Here is a 17,171-nt window from a genome sequence, read left to right as displayed (position 1 = left end):
CAGCTGCTCTGCCCTTACGGTGTCAGATATTCTGTCACCTCTGGTGTGCCAGCCTTGGTCTGGGCAGAGCGTGAATTCGCTTGCTAGCGGACACGACAGTTCCCATGCCCCACAGGTGCAAATAGAAGCCGCAGGAGGACACTTGGACGGTGATTGTGGGCAGGCTCAAACTGTGACTGAGTTATTGGCTACTTGGGGTCGCTGGCTTTCTAACCTCTCCTCGCACCGCCCAATTCCGGGGCTCAGTCAGCCACAGCCAGCCCCTCTCCCTCACATGACAATGGATTCCGTCCACCATAAAAACTACCCTCGTTTTGAAAGTCCTTCCTTTCTGTGTCTGTAGTTTTCTACCGCCGCTCAGAAAACCGTCTGCTCTACTCCTATTTGTGTGTCCGCGCTGGGGCCCGGCCCAGGAGCGTACAGGAAGGAGAGCAACTCTAGAGTCTGAGGGCTGCAAGTTCGAATCCAGCTCCGCCTCTGACTGAATGGGTGACCTTAGACTAGTTTCTCAACTTCCTCTGTGGACTGGGGAAACCATTTTTCCGCTCATAGGGTTCCTGGATTAATGAGATAATGTAGACTACCTAGACCAGTGTCTGGCTCATTATAGGCGCCCAAATGCCAGGGGTCGTCTGTGAAAAGCTGACCCCACAGTGAAAAACTGCCTCTTGGGGAACTCTGGGTCAAAGAGCCAGAATAATTCACAGAATTGAGATAACCTCTCACCTCCTCGTGATCTCACTGTATTTCAAATCTCATCTATTGCGTCGCCGCCTAGATTTTTCAGACCCCCTAAAACCTCTTCTTCCTTAAAACCCCCTGGGCAGCAAAACAAACAAACAAACAAACACCCAGAGGCATTCGGCGTCTAAATGAAAGGGACGTCCGTGCAGGCGTCCAGCCCCTCACGTCCCCGGATTGCCCGGCCGAGCGCAGCGAAGCGGCCAGGGCAGCCTGGCTGGCCGCGGAGGAAGGTTCGGGGCTGGACTGACAGCTTGGGGGAAGGAGGAGGAGAGAGCAGGCGGCGGAGGAGGGGAGAGCGGCGGAGAGGAGGGAGCAGGGGCGGGAGGAGACACATGCGCGCTGCCTGCCGCCGCCGCCGCCGCCGCCGCCGCAGTCCTTAGCTTGTCGGGGACAGGAAACCTTCGAGACCGAGCTGCCACTGCCGCCTCCCCGTCTGCCCCCCATTCCGCGCGCCTGCCACACCCTCCCCCCCTTCTTCCAGCATCTTTCGGTGGAGCACTGCAGGGACTCGGCCCGAGGTGCCGTCTCCCCCTCTCGGGGGAAAGCTGTGACCCCCCCCGCAGGAGCGGCGGGGCGGGGTTGGGGGGGCCCGGGAGAAGATGGCGACGCCGGGAAGCGAACCCCAACCTTTCGTGCCTGCCCTCTCAGTGGCTACTCTGCACCCACATCATCATCCCCACCACCACCACCATCAGCACCACGGAGGAACCGGGGCCGGCGGCGGGGCTGGGGGAGGCGGCGGCGGCGGCGGCGGCAGCGGGGGCTTCAACCTGCCCTTGAACCGGGGGCTGGAGCGCGCGCTGGAGGAAGCGGCCAACTCCGGGGGGTTGAACCTCAGCGCCAGGAAACTGAAGGAATTTCCCAGGACCGCGGCCCCCGGGCACGACCTTTCGGACACGGTGCAGGCAGGTGAGAGAGGGCGAGGGGCAGGCAGTGGGTGTGGGTGGCTGTCTGTCGTGCCTTCCCCGACGCGGTGGCCAGTCTGAGATCCGGCCTCGCTGCGGGTCCGTCGGCCGGTGCTCTCTCGAATAAGGGACCCGCGTGGGTGCGCAGAAGGCACGGTGGCCCCTGCCTCGCCCGGCGGCCGGCGGTGCAGCTCCGCGAGAGCGGGCTGCACCCAGCCGCTGCGCCCGCGGGCGCGCGTGGCTCGGGCTCCCCGCCCTGAGGCGGCCGCGCCGGGGAAGGGGCCGCCGGGCTGGGACTTGCGGGCGCGCCGCGTGCGCGCAGTGGAAGTGGGAGGTTTCAGGCGGCCGCGTCGGCTTCCTGGGCCCCGCGCAGGGGCTGGGAACCCGAGCGCCGCGTCTGCGCCTCCGACCCGGGCAAGCCCTCCTGGCGTTGAGGCGTCGCCCAGCCCGATAGGGAAACCCAGACAAAGGTGGCGTGCCCTCGGCCGACCCGAGGGCATCGGCGCGGGCGCGGTGCCGCCAGGCCCCCTCGGTGACACCCCCGAGCGATCTGGCAATTTGCTGCCGACTGCGCGGAGGTGCCGAGGCTTCCTCTTCCTGCGCCTGGGCGAGGAAAGAGCCGCTGCGATTGTTGCGAATCCGAGTCGGCAGCCACTTCGCAGGCGGTCGGCTCCCTCGTTACTTGCCTTTAGCTAACCGCCCACACGGTTTGGTTCCTACCACCGAGGCTGCCTAGTTCTCAGTAACCCGATCTTTGAGGGGGCCCTGGAAGGGGCGGCGTGGTGTAGTAGAAGAAAAGTAATTAAAGCGAGCCGGTTTTCCTGTGTGAGCCCGACAAGTTGTAACTCGCGCCAATGAGCAGCCAGCTTTTTCAAGTTATGTCATGTGTTGACATCTTTCTGAGACGTCTGCTTTCTCTTTGGTAGCTGGAGTGACTGGAGCGAGATCTATAAACAGGAAGGAGGGTGGTGGAACGCGATTCGGGCCTCGGGATCCCTCAGAACTGACTCGGTTTCCCGACCTTCCGGTTCAGCTCCCTGGGAGAGGGTTTATAGCTTGGCAAGCGCCCAACATTTTCCAAGGCCTTGGGTGCCCCATTTTGGAACCTCTGCCCTCATCTCCCGGCTGTCATTACCTCACGGGCCAAGTGTCAGACCCCTTAGATCCTGAATGGCTTGCCTCTCACCTCCAAAGCTCCGCGTTTCCTCTTGTGGGCGAAGGGTACGTGGGGTGAGAGAGCAAGCACTTGGCTTTTGGAGTAGGTTTCCAGTGCTTTTTGCCCCCTTTAATTCAGTAAACATTTGTCGAGAGTCCTAATGAATATTCAGAGAGTTCTGAGTTCACTGGAGGCAAAGAGGGCTCTTCAGGGTCGTTAAACTTTGTAATTTGGATTTAAGGATAGTCAGGAATGGGCAAAAAGAAGGGAATTTCCAGAGTTGAGCTGTCAACAGCTGGGGAGTCTCTTTTTAGGACCTCTTAGTTACATTTTCTCAAGTGGAAGTTATTCCAAGAATTGCCTGAATCATTAACTTAAAAAAAAAATCTGTTGTTAAGTTCTACTTCCCTTTTGCCAGAGAGTGTACCATGAACTATGGAAGGGTTGGATATGACTGCAGGAAATGGAGCTGGCACGACTGATAATAATATGCATTTGCACGTTCAGCAGGGGGGCTTGAAAGTTGTTTCTCTGCTTCAGTTATGCTGATGTTTATTTCCAAATTTGGGTGAACTTGATGTGCCTGCTGTGTTGGCATTTCTCTGAGAAGACTTGTGCTTTTAGAAGCAAGGACCATGTCTGTCAGTTAAGACCTTGCCATATGAGGTAGATGCTTAAAAATATTCCTCTTGTCCTCTCTGCGTGTTTGTGGCGAGCTTAGGTTGTGGGTTTTGCAAGTTTTTAATTATGAACTTCACTGGCACGTGCTTAATGCTCAGAAAATTGTCACTGGTTAAAACTTGGAGGCGTAAAGCTAACTCCCCATCAAAAAATTCAGTATTAATTATGGGGTGGAGGGAATGTCACCAAAGTTTGTAGAAACTTAGGACAACCTGATAAAGATAAAGAATATTCAGTGTAGCCAGTTATTTTACATGAAATCGGAATACTCAAATGTGTTAAGGATTTGCTTCTGCAAAAGATCTTTGCCTCAGATCAAAAGCTGAGTGTAAACCAAATGTATTCTGCTCCTTATTCTAAAGAAATATTTACTGAGCACCGTTCCTTATTTGGACAAGCAAAAATCAAAATAAAGCAGGAGTTAAAATTACCTGCAGTTTGCATGGTGTTGACATTTCCTACAAATAGAGAGTTCTAGTAGAGGAGAGAGTATGGGTAATAACATATACAATAAAGGTAGTGGGATCTCCTGGGTTAATATTTAGTTTACAGAGTATCTCTTAAAATCAGAATGTCATATGAAGATCCTTAAAGACCTCAGATTTAAAGTGCACTTTTTCATAAATTTTGTAATATAGGGAGTGATATAGAAAGCTTTTCCTCATCGCTCAGTTGTATAATACAGGCCATTTGGTCTATATCTTGTAAAAGTAACTCTTCTGGCAGCCACCTATGCAGAGCTGCCCTCTTGGGCAGTGAGCTTATCTGAATGGAGTTGAAAATCGAGATGTAAACACAGAAACAGAGGCCCTGGGCTGCTCAGATGTCCAAGCTCTGTCATTCAAGTGCAAACACGTTTTTCATAGGAAAAAACTCTTAGGCCCTCACTTTGAGCCTATCGATTTACTCATATTTGAGTCAAAATAGTTGTGTGGTCAGGGTGTAGTGTTTTTGCAGGTGAGGAAGAGAAGGAAAGGCTGATCCACGCAGGCGTGGTGGCACAGGTGACACTGGCTGAAAGGGAGAAGCGTGAATAAAAGAACCACGGTTAGCCCTTGGTGTGTGCACTTTGCTCTGTGCCAAGTACTTCATCGGCACTGTCCCACTCACTCCTCACCAGAAGCCTGTTCAGTTCCTCACTTACAGCTGGGGAGCTTGCGATTGAGAGAAGACAGGTAATTTGCTCAAGACCATATCCCACTGAGGTGGTGAACCAGTGATTGGACCCTGGCGGTTTCACTTGAGCATTTATGTTCTTGACCATGTTCCTATGAAGCAGGGAATGAGGGGAGAGGAGCAGAATCTGGGAGGCTATCTGGAGATTCATTCAACCAACATTCATTCCACAGGTACCTACCAAGCAGCACTAAGTGCCAGTCACCATTCTCAGCACCGGGGATACAGCAGTGACCAACAGAGAATCCCTGTATCCCTTCTCATGGAGTTTTCATTCTGGTTGGAGGGGGATGGGGAGATAAATGAAGAAATAGATTTTGCAGGATGAATAGGAAGAGTTATAGTATAGATATAATGTCTGTTTTAGAAATATACATGCTGCCTTGTATTAAAGTTGACTTGAGGTGGCTTGTAACAACAACAGCACTAACAACAGTGCTAGTAATAAATATAAACTGAAGCGTAAAATTGGGCCACATAAAATGAAGTACACAAATGTGTGCATCAGGAAAGCAAACTTTTTTTTCTAGTGCTGATTTATTAACTAGTGTCATTTTGGGATGAAGAAGTTCAAAAGGGTATTTGTATGACTAAAATACAGGAGATTGAAAAGAGGAGTAAGAAAAGAAAGTGTCTGTCTCAGGCTGATTGTAGGAGGTTCTAGAAAATGAAAAGGAAGCCCTTGGACTTGATGTGCAGAACATTTGTTGAAAGTTGGTCTCATTAAGGAGAAGGTGGAGTGTTTCATTGCCAATATCTTTTTGAGGTGGCCGGAAGCAGGAAAGACTATCTGGGAAATGAACAGCTTACCCAGGTAGGAATGTAGACGTGTGGCATAAAAAATACTCATTGAGGTCCTGTGTGGGTGAGTGTGTAGTACTGAAGGAGATGCAAAGTGTGAGACAAAACAGGAATGCATGGGAAGCTAAGTCACAGATCCAGGAAGCCGCGGGAGCCTCAAGGCAGGTCAAGGTGAGATGTCAGATAGCACAGATAGACATTGTCTGCAAAAGTCAGAAGAAAAGCCCATTTCAGTTAAGCTGGTTAAGAAAGACTTCTACAGCAGAGAGGAGATTTGGGTCAGGTTTTGTAGGATGGATAGGTTTGGGATAGAAGTGCCCATGGACATTCTGTGGTTGGAAAGATCGTTTGAAGAGAGTAAGAACCTGACAGTGTAAGATCTGTGAAGAAAACAATACCAGAAGGCGTTTAAGCCTGTGCCTCTGGTCATATCCTCCCACCCCACTGTCACCATGTACATATGTAATGGAGTAACAGATCACGGGGCTCTTAGGACCCTTTATTTGAGGACTCTGGAGATGGCTGATGCCTGGGATTTGTCAGCCTGTGGGACTAACACCCTAATCTGTCTGAGCTAGCTCTCTCAAATGTCTGTACAGATTCAAAGAATCTTCTCTGAGATTTGTGGGCAGGTTTATCTGCTGAAGGCTGACTTCCCCCACCCCACTCGCACCCTATAGCGATTGAGTCCTTGGGATTTTAGCACTCTTGAGTCATTGGAATTCACACAGGACTTGATAAAGAAATCTGTTTGTTCTCAAAAACATGTTCTGGTCCACAATTTTGGCCACAAAGATTTTTCATTAGGCGTGTAATGAAACTTTTGAAATCACATGTGTTTTCTTAAAATGTATGTCCTCTTATAGTTATATCTAGTTTCAAATTATTTTTTTGCTGTTGAATTAAATTTATTAGTTACTGCTGTAACTATCATTGATTGTGGAAGTCACTATCATATAAATGTGTATATTCGTTACATGTATTCTAAATATTTCTCCATAAATGATTAGTCACATCCTTTTACTTCCTATTATTTTTTTTTCCTGTTGACCAGTTTCTTCTTTGTTTATGTGTAGTGGACTTGTAATAGTAAAAGCTTTTAGAACAACTAAGACTCAACATATATGGTGCTCTGAATCATGTCCAGATGTGTTTGTGTACGGCAGAAGCAATCTCCACAAACATACTGCTATTCTCATTGCTTGCATTATAGGCTGCTCTTTATTGAAAAGGCAGGAACACACTAATCGTGTTTCTAGAATAATAGCATACAATTATAGGCCACAAAACCTCTGGGAATTTTTGGTCTGTGCCAGTTTATAAAGGACAGCCCCAAGGTTGACCTTCATCATTGAAATGATTCTGCTGGATAGTTTGTCAGTCACTGTGACATCTTATTTGATTTTTGGTGAGTGTATGTTATTAGGCCAAAATTTGGCACACCTCACTATTTTAAATGTTTTAATTTAAATTATTGACTAACAATTTTTTTTCTGAGTTCTGTTGCAAACTTAAATTTTTCCTGCTGTGGTTTAGCAACTCTTTGGTGTAAGCATTTAAAGGGTAGATACCTTTTGCAATCCATGTTGACGTTCAGTTCAGAGGTCAATTTCCTTTTGCTTTTGCTGTCCTTCTGGTGTGTACAAAGACTTTTTCTATCCTGTTACTCAACTTCATCATTGTTTGTTTAAACATAAGTTGTTTCCCTTTTGTGTGTGTACCTTTCTGTTTTTCCTCTTTTTTATATCTATCTCTATCTATCTATCTATCTATCTATCTATCAATCAATCATATATCTATCTATTTCTATATCCACATAATAGATATAATATATAGACATAGATATAGATATAGGTATAAAGACTTCTTATGTTTAGGCCGAGCAGCATTTACTTTCTCTTAGTATCTCCCCAAAGTCATCTACCCCCAGCTGCTGTATTGAGTATGCGTTTCCAGAGACTTGACAATCCAGAAATGCTGTCAGCTCTACTTAAGATGGTTATGGTCTCATCGGTCAGGCCACATAACTTGAGCTTTTGTCCAAGCCTCCCAAAAACCTGTTTGTATGCTGCTTTCCAGATTTGGTTTAGCTTTGTGGAAAATTAGACTTCTGCCTCAGAGAGACATCAGGGGAAACTGGCCTGGGCTTAGATCTGGTAATGCCACCAAGATCACCACTTGTGAACTCTTTCAATGATTGTGTCAGTTGTTGGAATTAAGGTAATTTGGTGTTAATTGCAGTGTTTTATTTCAAATGATAAAATTATAATCTATCGTGAAAGGTTTAAGGATGTAGAACACAAAACCCAACTATATTTACATATCTGATGCCTTTATATGTAGAACTTAAAGAAAGTCTAGAGGCTTTTGTTATTGCTACTATTTTTTTGTTGCATGTAAGTTTTTTTGCATCAGGATTTTCAGTTACTGTGATATTTCAGATGGTTTTGTATGTGATGTGAATTGTTTAACAACAACAACAAAAAAGTCACTAAAAAAAGAAAGGTTAGAATTTCAAGTAAGCCTTAGTTTAGGAAAACTAGGCCTGCCTATATAGATGCATGCTTGAAGCACACTTTGTTTCCTTTATCTTAATTTAAGAGCTCAGTAGTATTGCTTCCATGTACTGTAGTAAGAAGTCATACATTTGGAAACCATCTGTTCCCACAAAGTAATTCAAAAATAAAGTGAGATTGTTTACATGAATAGAAAGTTGACGAACTGTGAGAATTTGGCTTCTCTTGCTTACTCCAGCAACGCAATAGAAGGGAAATGCCTTTATAGTTGGGTTTCTGTGTATGCTCATAGTTTTTCCCATCTGTGTCCTCCTTCACTGGCCATAAAGGAGGATATATAAAGGAGGATATAGGTGGGGAAAAAAATCAGAGAAGAACACTGTTTGATTTGCATAACAGAAATATTTTGTTTTTTTGCTTGATGAGAAATTATTGCTCCTGTGTTAATATGGTGTTCATACTGAGCCAGCTCAACGTATGGTACCTGAAACTCTTCCAGGACCTTTTTAAGTCACCAGGGTCAGGCTATACAATTTTGGAATCTTCCTTGAGATTTGCTTTTCTTCTTTCTATTGTGTTTCCTTAGTCTTTTGCCATGGGGGTTGGTGGGGGGTGGCCAAGACAGTGTGAGAGGAAACAGGGCCTGGAGCCCTCCAGCTCAGTGCATCTTGAATGTCCTTCTCCTGTTCTCCCCAACTGGGCAGAAAGAGGCCCCATCTTAGTTTTTTTAATCCTCTGGCTTCTCCCATGGCCTTGCTTTTGACAGCTGACCCCTGCAGTGCAGGCCATGGAGTTTTGCTGCATAATGCGTTCCTCTAATAATCTTTCATATTTTTGATGTCGATGCCATACAGCGTTAGGAGTAGCATCAGTGCGTCTGACCTGGTTCCGTCAGCTTAGCTCTGATTTGACTCACTCTATCACTGTAGGCCACAGTGACAAGTTCAAAGATAGCATCAGCTGCAGACTGCCTGACTTGGCCTTCCTCTAGATTGCCTTCATTTTGCTTTTCCAGGTCATTTCCCTCACTTCCCCCTCTTCCCTGCCCTGTAAGATTCTACTTGGCCCACTCTCATTTTGTCCAGTCCCCAAGCCTACTCGAAACACACAGCCTCCTGCCAGCCCCTCCTTGCAGATCTGAGCATTGAATCGTGCACAGCCTGAAGGCATCTTTGCATTATTTCCTCATGGCATTTTTTGCTAATTATTGCCTTCCTCTTTTGGTGCTTTCCCCATGTTTAAGCTCCTTCCTCCTTTACTGGCCTGTGAGGTCTGGCTAGGCAAGGGGTTTTCCTTATTTTTGTATGTGCCTTCCATGCCTATTACAGAAAGTGCTGGATTAACATCAGTGGACTGTTCCTACTCATGGCCCACTCTTAGTCTCTACACTTCAATCTGTCGTCTTGGGTCTGCTATGATGCCGTCCCCACTGTGCACGTTTTGCTGAGCTGCTGCCATTTTCTTGGTGCTGACGTTATTTTTTCTTACGTGGCGTCTTGTTACTTCTCAGCATTGGCCACTGTATTAGTCCGCTTGGGTTGTCATAACAGAGTACCACAGACTGGGTAGCTTCAACAACAGAAATGTATTCTCTCACAGTTCTGGAGGCCGAGAGTCCAAGATTAAGGTGTGGGCAGATTGGTTTCTTAGGCGTCCCTCTTTGGCTTACAGATGGCCGCCTTCTCCCTGTGTGTTCATAAGGCCTTTCCTCTGCCTGGGCATCCCTTGGTGTCTCTTTGAGGGTCCAGGTAGCCTCCTCTTATAAGGACATTAGTCAGATGGGATTAGGGCCCACCCTCATGAGCTCTTTTAACCTTCATATCACTTTAAAGACCTGATCTCCAAATACGTTCACTCTTCTGAGGTACTGGGGTTTAGGGCTTCAACATACGAATTTAGGGGGACACAATTCAGCCCAACACTTACCCCTGGTGTAGCTGGAAACTACAGCTTCTCCCCCAGCCCGGTGAACTGACTTTGTTCCTATATGAGGCTTCCCTTCCACGAGGCCGAGGTCAGGCCTGTCTAGTTCACCACCCCATCCCCAGGATTTAGCACAGTGCCCACACTGTTCCTGCCTGGGCTCCAAAAATGCTATTGAGCATGGGAACGTGCTGTGAAAGAGGGAAAGAACTCCATTTACACTTAAAAATGGGTGACTCTGGCTTGTCTGGGTCCCCCTTCATGCCACTATCTCTCATAAATTCAGAATCTTCTTTTTGGTGGTTGGCAAATCCTAGAATCATTTGTTTTTTTCAACAATAGTAAAAACAAAGGTGAGGTTGCTTCTCATCAACACTTGCAAGTGTTTGATAAGCAGTGTTACATCCAGAGGTCAAGTGAGTTATAATGAATTCTGAAGGAGATGAGCGGGAATTTTTATTGTATCAAATATTGCTTGAAATTAGCAAATAAAGTAAAACAAAACAGTTTTTGAGCACTTATGTAAGGAGCTGTGGATGATTAAGAAAATCGAGACATAGTTCTACCTACTTTGCAGAATTGTGTGAAGATTAAAGAAATAATATATTTGAAAGTACTATACACATATAGTATTCTCATTAACAAATGTCATTTTCAGATAAAGCCTTTCAGTCCGTAGCCAACGGGACTTTCTTCCTTCCTCTTTCATCAGTATAGCTTAGAGGTTAAAAATCAGGTCTCTTGAGCCTCAAAGACCTGGGTCTAAATCTTGGTTTTGTCCATTATAGACTCTGTCACTCTGACCATATAACTTAAACCCTGAGCATCAGTTTCCTCACCTGTAAAATGGGAATAATAATAATATATACTTAGTAGAGTTGTTGTGAGGACAATGATTATGGTAACAACAGGTAACATTATCACATGCTTTCTCCTTGCCGGGTATTGCTCCAAGTGCTTTATATGTACAAAACAAACATATGTATTACTTCTTTTAATTCTTGCTAAGCGTTCTGTTTTAACTGTAGTAGGAGCTCAATAACTCCTAACTCTTCTAGCTGTTATCTAGGTTCCACCTCACCTCCTGTATCTAGTTCAAATTCATCTGCCTCTGAAATACCTTTCTTGACTATTGTAGCCTGAAGAGGGAGTTGAGACATCTAGAAACCATCCGTTCACATCTCTTCCTCATTTAATAGCTGAAGACACTGAGGCCCAGAAAGCTTGACCAAGGTCACACAGCAGGGTGGTGTGCTCCTGAGCCAACACAGTCTCACAGCCTCACCCAAAGGGCTATTTCTGTGGAGCCAGGAGGCTACACTGGGATGAAGGGAAGACCTCCCTCCCTCCATAGAGTTCTCAGGTCAGATCCACCCAGACCAGCCGTGTGGAAGGTCCTTACAAGAATAAAAATACTGTGAAACCCTTAATAACATATGGTCCAAAGCTGGGGAGAATAGGATATAAAATTAATAGTGGTTACATGTTAAACACGGTAGTTCAGGATTTTACTGAATGTGGTTTTGGGGACATGCATGGGCCTCGTGTAAATTGGATTCCTAATACTAAAAGGCGTGTTGGACAGTCCCTGACCCAAACCGAAGGTCCACAGTGGTCTTTCATAGCAAGGTTTTTCTTAGAACTTGGAATACATTTCCCTGTGGAAATGAAGTAGTAAGTCGTAGTTTGGTTCTCCCACCAACTCTCAGTTTTACCCAAGCAGAGGTGGGCCTTCGTGTTGATGGTGGTTTCTTTGGAAAAATGCAACCTCAGTTCTGACATGAAATTCTGAATCTGGAGATCTGGGCATCAGGCTGTGAATGAAGCTCCTGCCTCCTGGGGATAATTCTCTCCCCTTCAGCCATTCCAACCCAGTGTCAGAAATTTCCCCTCCCCTCTTCCAGGCCCCTTGGTCAATGAGCCCAGCAGACTGGGTGTCCCTTCCTACTGGTGTGGGGAGCAAGGGTTGGCATAAGTCAGAGGAGATGACTCTGGGAATTGGTGAGGCCTCCAGGCCAAGGAGGAGCAGGCGCAGGAGATGCCCCCTGAGGGAGACAGGCAGAGATTTAAACACTTCTCTACTTAGTTTTTATATCTTTTATATATTATCTCCCCAATTTATTAATTTTAGAATTTGAAGCAAGTTACTGAATCTCTCTGAACTTCAGGTTTGGAATTTGTTAAAAGTGAAAATATTCTTCCCCCCTCAGGGTGGTTGTGAGGATTCATGAGGTAAGGTACAGAACCTAGAGCAGAGTTCGGGTCTAGTCCAGTGTGAGTAATCAATAGATGTCGCTTGCCTTCCTAGATTCCCATGGGGTTGTGTGTCAATAGTTTTCTTCAGTGAAATAAATAATTGGAAGTTGTCAGCACATCATTAGCAGAGTGGCTAAGCACACAGACTGTGGCTGGGTCCTAATCCTGGCTCTACCAGGACATGGCTAGTACTTACTCTCCCTGTGCCTCAGTTTCCTCATCATACAGTGGGGGATAGTAATCACAGGATTATTATGAGGAGTAAGTGAATGAATATATGCGTAAAGTGCTTAGGTCAGTGTCTGACGCTGACGTTTGCTATTATTATTACTAAACTCCATTATCTTTAGAAAAGAGGGTCAGTATTGACAAGGCACAGAAAGACTAGTTAAATTCCTAGAAATATTGTGACATAAGTAAAATCATCTTGATATCCAGAAGGCTTGAGTATACATGCTTTCAGTGCGTGTAAGCGTTATTTATGTTCTTTTGACAGTCTTTGGAGGATAGTCGAGTAGGCAGTATTTATTATTCCAGCTCTGAATATCCAGAGCTAAATTCCATGTGAGGAAACCCAGACTAGATGGTGAAATGATTTTCCTTGGGTTGTGTTGATAGTAAGCGGTCAGGCCAGAACCGAGTCTTCTAAGCTTTTATGCGATTTCCATTCATTGCTCAATATAACAGCCTTCTTAGATCTGATTTGATTTTACCAGGACAAAGAAATCCTGAGGGAGACAAGACTGATAGAGAAGAATGAGTTCAGGGTTCTCCCAGTGGAAAATGGGAGCTGTATTCCGGCGCCACCCAGCTAATTCAGGGAAGGGCGCTGGGGACCAGGCCTTGTTTCTGGCTTTGGGATCTAGGTGTGAGAAGGAGGGCCTGGGGCTTCAGAGGACGGCTTGGAGGGCAGTTCTTGCCTTCTGCAAGAGGCCTGCCATTGATTTAAAAGCTTTTCCAGATCTAAATAAATAAATAAATTGATCACCTTTTTATGCTCTTGGCAAAAAACAATTTGTGAATCTTTTTACGTTCTTGGCAAATGCTCTGAAGATGTATAGCAAATAATTCTTTTATAAGAAGTGGGAAAATGTCTATGATGAAGCAAAGATTTAAGAATAAATATATAAAGTTAATTGTATCTCTTTTTTTCTTACTGTTTTTCTGGTATCCAGCATTTATTTTGAACTTTAATCAGAAGTTATTTCATTAAAAGCCATGTGATAGGTTCAATATCACCCTTAAGTTACTGATAAGGGAACTGAAAGGGGGCTATGGTCTGGGTCCAGGGTCCTTCAGAATGCTTTCTCATTCAGCCCTCACAACTGTCTTGCAGGGTAGTGTCTTTGTGGCTGAGAAGGATATTTATCAGTTAGGCTATCTGAGCACGTTTGTAGCTCCAGTCAAGACAGAGCCAAAATTGGAATCAGAGCTCTTGGTGAAGAAGTGCCGGGTCTCCTGCGGTGCCCTGTTGCAGTGTCACTGAGTATTTAAGGCTTGAGGAACCGACCAGAGGAGGAGATTTTGCGATGAGAATCAAGCTTGGAGCATTTCGACAGCGGTTCTTGGAGTGACTCAGAGGTTAAGGAGCACATTCTCGAGCAGGACCCAGCTTCTGGACTAATGTGACTTCTCCCACTAATCTGAAAGTGGATGTAGGGGACCCAGGTCTGTGCACAGGGAGTTCTAGACCTAATCCTTACCTGTTTGTCATGGCTAGTTATCAGCTCCATTTCTAAGGACGGTTTTAAAGCAAGCAACAATTATTAGTTTTAAAAATTCTCTAGGATGTCTATTATTTAAAAATGTAAATACACATTCAGGTTTTTAGTCTTGGTATAAAATTTTGTTAGACTTGCTCATATGTAACCTAATAGAACAGCCCATTTAAAATTGACTAGATTTTTTTTTAATTTTATTTATTTATTTTTCCCCCCAAAGGCCCAGTAGATAGTTGTATGTCATAGCTGCACATCCCTCTAGTTGCTGTCTGTGGGACGCGGCCTCAGCATGGCCGGACAAGCGGTGCGCTGGTGCGCGCCCGGGATCCGAACCCGGGCCACCAGTGGCGGAGCGTGCACACCCATCCGCCAAGCCATGGGGCCGGCCCCTAAAATTTACTAGATTTTATCCCCTCCAGTGAGAAATGAATAAATAGCCATTGGGTGAGTGACCAAGTAGTTTACTTTCTAGAACATTCCCTTTGTAATACAAATGCTTGCATCCTAAAAGTTATTTTATTAAGTAATAATCATTGATTTGATTTCTAAAATACATTTTATTTTGTAATAATGATCTTTCAATACATTAATTTATTGCTTTTACAATCTTATAAATGAAATAGCACAGCCGCCCATTTTGGTTAAAAAGACAGCACGGTTTATGGCTAAATAACCAAAATTTTTCGTGTTTATGCAAATTGATCTGATTCAGAGGAATCTGATTGTGCAATTGAAGGCAAATAGATCTCTCTTTGTGCAGTTCCCTTGGAGGTGTGGATGACAATCTCTGCCTGCAATTTAAGGCAATTATGTGTTTTTTCTGGTCTTTAGAAAGCCTGGATAAATCAAAGTTAATTTTAGTTGTACCAGTCATTCCAGTGATTATAGTCTTGTAATAAACTCTTTGTTGTGGTTTGTTCAGATATTTACAGTTAACGCTTTCTTGCATCTATGCAACTTTACAGGGTGCTATGCTATAACTTGATGAGTGCTAATGTGCCTAAGTCTGATCTCTTTTATGACATTAATTTGGCAGCTGTGAAGAAGTGCTGTTGGTCCTCCACCCCCAGCCCCACCCCCAGAGTCCTTGGAATCAGTATGTTAATGAAGACTTTGTACCTCAATATGAAATTTGCACGGTGGGAGTTCTGAGGTAATGTGCCCTGATGGAGCCCTTAATGTCTGCCTCTTAGAGAATGAGTGACAAAGACAGGATAACCCAGCTAAGTGCTCTCATAATCAGGCAGCCTGGTCTTTCTAACGTGGTTTCATAGTTTCAGTGTGTGCGCTCTCTCGTGTCTCATTGTCTCAGACCCCTTCTCTTCCAGGACAGCCTTGTTGGTCATCTTTTCATACCATGTGAGCAGATTGGGTTCTATTGTTATAGATTGGGTTGGACAAGCCCCATCACCTTTGGATGAAAGACTTCAGCTTTCAAACATATCACTTTGCATAATTCTGTGCAACTCGTTTTCATTTTTTGAGAACCTTAGGTCACTGTGGACGTCACAGGAGGAGCTCTTATAGGATGCTCATAAGTAGTATCATCCTAAATCCTGGCTTGCTGGGCAGTCTGGTTTATACCTCTTGCCCTGGCCTAATTAATAATAGCACCTCCTTTTAACATATACCGATTTGGATAATAAATTATAAGGTCACTTCACTTATATAACTAGACACCATCTTTTAAGAATAAAGCGAGATGGAGACAAGTGAAGTGACTTGCTCACACCCCCAGCTGGTTAGTGTCACATCTGGTCTAGAACTCATCCAGCTTATCCTGGTCATCTCTGTCAACTGCCCATACTGCTGCCCTTTGAAGGAATTGCAGTGCTTATCTGGTTTGTCTTTTTTTGTGTTTTGTTTTGTTTTGTTGAGGAAGATTGGCCCTGAGCTAACGTCTGTTGCCAATCTTCCTCTTTTTGCTGAGGAAGATTGGCCCTGAGCTAACATCCATGCCTATCTTCCTCTTTTTTTTTTTTTTTGTGAGGAAGATCAGCCCTGAGCTAACATCTGCCAATCCTCCTCTTTTTGCTGAGGAAGACTGGCCCTGGGCTAACACCCGTGCCCATCTTCCTCCACTTTATATGGGATGCTGCCACAGCATGGCTTGACAAGTGGTGCGTTGGTGTGTGCCCGGGATCCAAACCGGCAAACCCCGGGCCGCCGCAGCGGAGCATGCTCACTTAACCACTTGCGGGCCGGCCTCTCCTCTATTTTTTGTATGTGGGACGCTGCCGCAGCATAGCTTGATAAGCGGTACGTTGGTCCGTGCCCGGGATTCGAATCTACGAACCCCGGGCTGCTGAAGCAGAGCATGTGAACTTAACCAATGCCACCAGGCCGGCCCCAGGTTTCTCTTTTTAACTTTCATGCCAAGAAACTCTCTCAGGAAGTTCTTTGGCATTTGCCATTAATTTTAGTGGGAAAAATACAGCATTTATTTTTAAATTATGAAATGATAGCGTACATAGAAAGGAGTCTATACAAAATGTGGACGTGATTTAAATGATGATAGTAAAACAGACACAGGGACAGAGAGCAGAGAAGAAGCTGGGACTGGGTGTGGGGACGTGGTTGCCTGGCAAGGCACAAGGGATGACGGAAATGTTCTAAGTCTTGATTGTAACAGTGAGCACACAGGTGTATGTATTTGTCAAAACCCATGGAACTCTACACCTAAAAGGGGCACATTTTCTTGTATATAAATTATTCCTTAATTAAGTAAACTAAAAATTCACCTATGTACCCACTATTCAACTTAAAAAGTAGAACATTTCCAACAGCTGTCTAGCTCTCTCTGTGCTGCATATCTCTGATTGGCAAGCTGTATTAAAACACAGAATAATTGGGGCTTTATGGCTGAATCAGTGCCTACTATTAGAAGACTGAGATTTCTATTTTAGTGGACAGATTGTTTGATCTTCATTTTCTTTATTTTGAAACAGCTTGTTAACTGTCTATGTAGTCATACTAATACAATAGTCTCATTCTATTTATGAGTGGCATTTTATTTTATTGATAGAAAAAGTTGATACTGAGCCAGGTTTTCCAGGATCACTGGGGTGATGTTAGCCAATGAAGTCCAAGGCCTAGGAGCATTTGCTGTGCACCTACTGGGTGCCAGACACTTTGCAGACATAATCTCATTCATCCCCTCAGCCTGTGATAGCTGTCGTTTACCTTAAATGTCATCCAGTGCAGAAACGGAGGCTCATAGATGTTAAGCAGCTTGCCCAAGATCCCCGCATGGAAAGTGGAGGAGCCAGAATTCGAACCCCAGCTGTCTGAC

The 17,171-nt window shown here is 45.1% G+C and overlaps 1 protein-coding gene across 4 annotated transcripts in view; it reads left to right on the top strand.

The window, feature by feature from the left end:
* The first annotated feature begins 1,112 nt into the window (after positions 1 to 1,112).
* LRCH1 (leucine rich repeats and calponin homology domain containing 1) overlaps positions 1,113 to 17,171 on the top strand; it is a 191,299-nt gene continuing 175,240 nt past the window's right edge. For all 4 annotated transcript variants that reach the window (XM_058548176.1, XM_058548179.1, XM_058548177.1 and 1 more), the window contains exon 1: positions 1,113 to 1,653. In XM_058548176.1, the coding sequence (XP_058404159.1) occupies positions 1,344 to 1,653 (310 nt within the window). In that variant the 5' untranslated portion in view covers positions 1,113 to 1,343. The remainder of the gene's footprint in view (positions 1,654 to 17,171) is intronic.

This window comes from Diceros bicornis, chromosome 9, assembly GCF_020826845.1.
Source record: "Diceros bicornis minor isolate mBicDic1 chromosome 9, mDicBic1.mat.cur, whole genome shotgun sequence".
Classification (NCBI taxonomy): domain Eukaryota; kingdom Metazoa; phylum Chordata; class Mammalia; order Perissodactyla; family Rhinocerotidae; genus Diceros; species Diceros bicornis.
The sequence above is the reverse complement of the archived record's forward strand: the minus strand, read 5'-3'. Positions and strand labels throughout refer to the sequence as shown.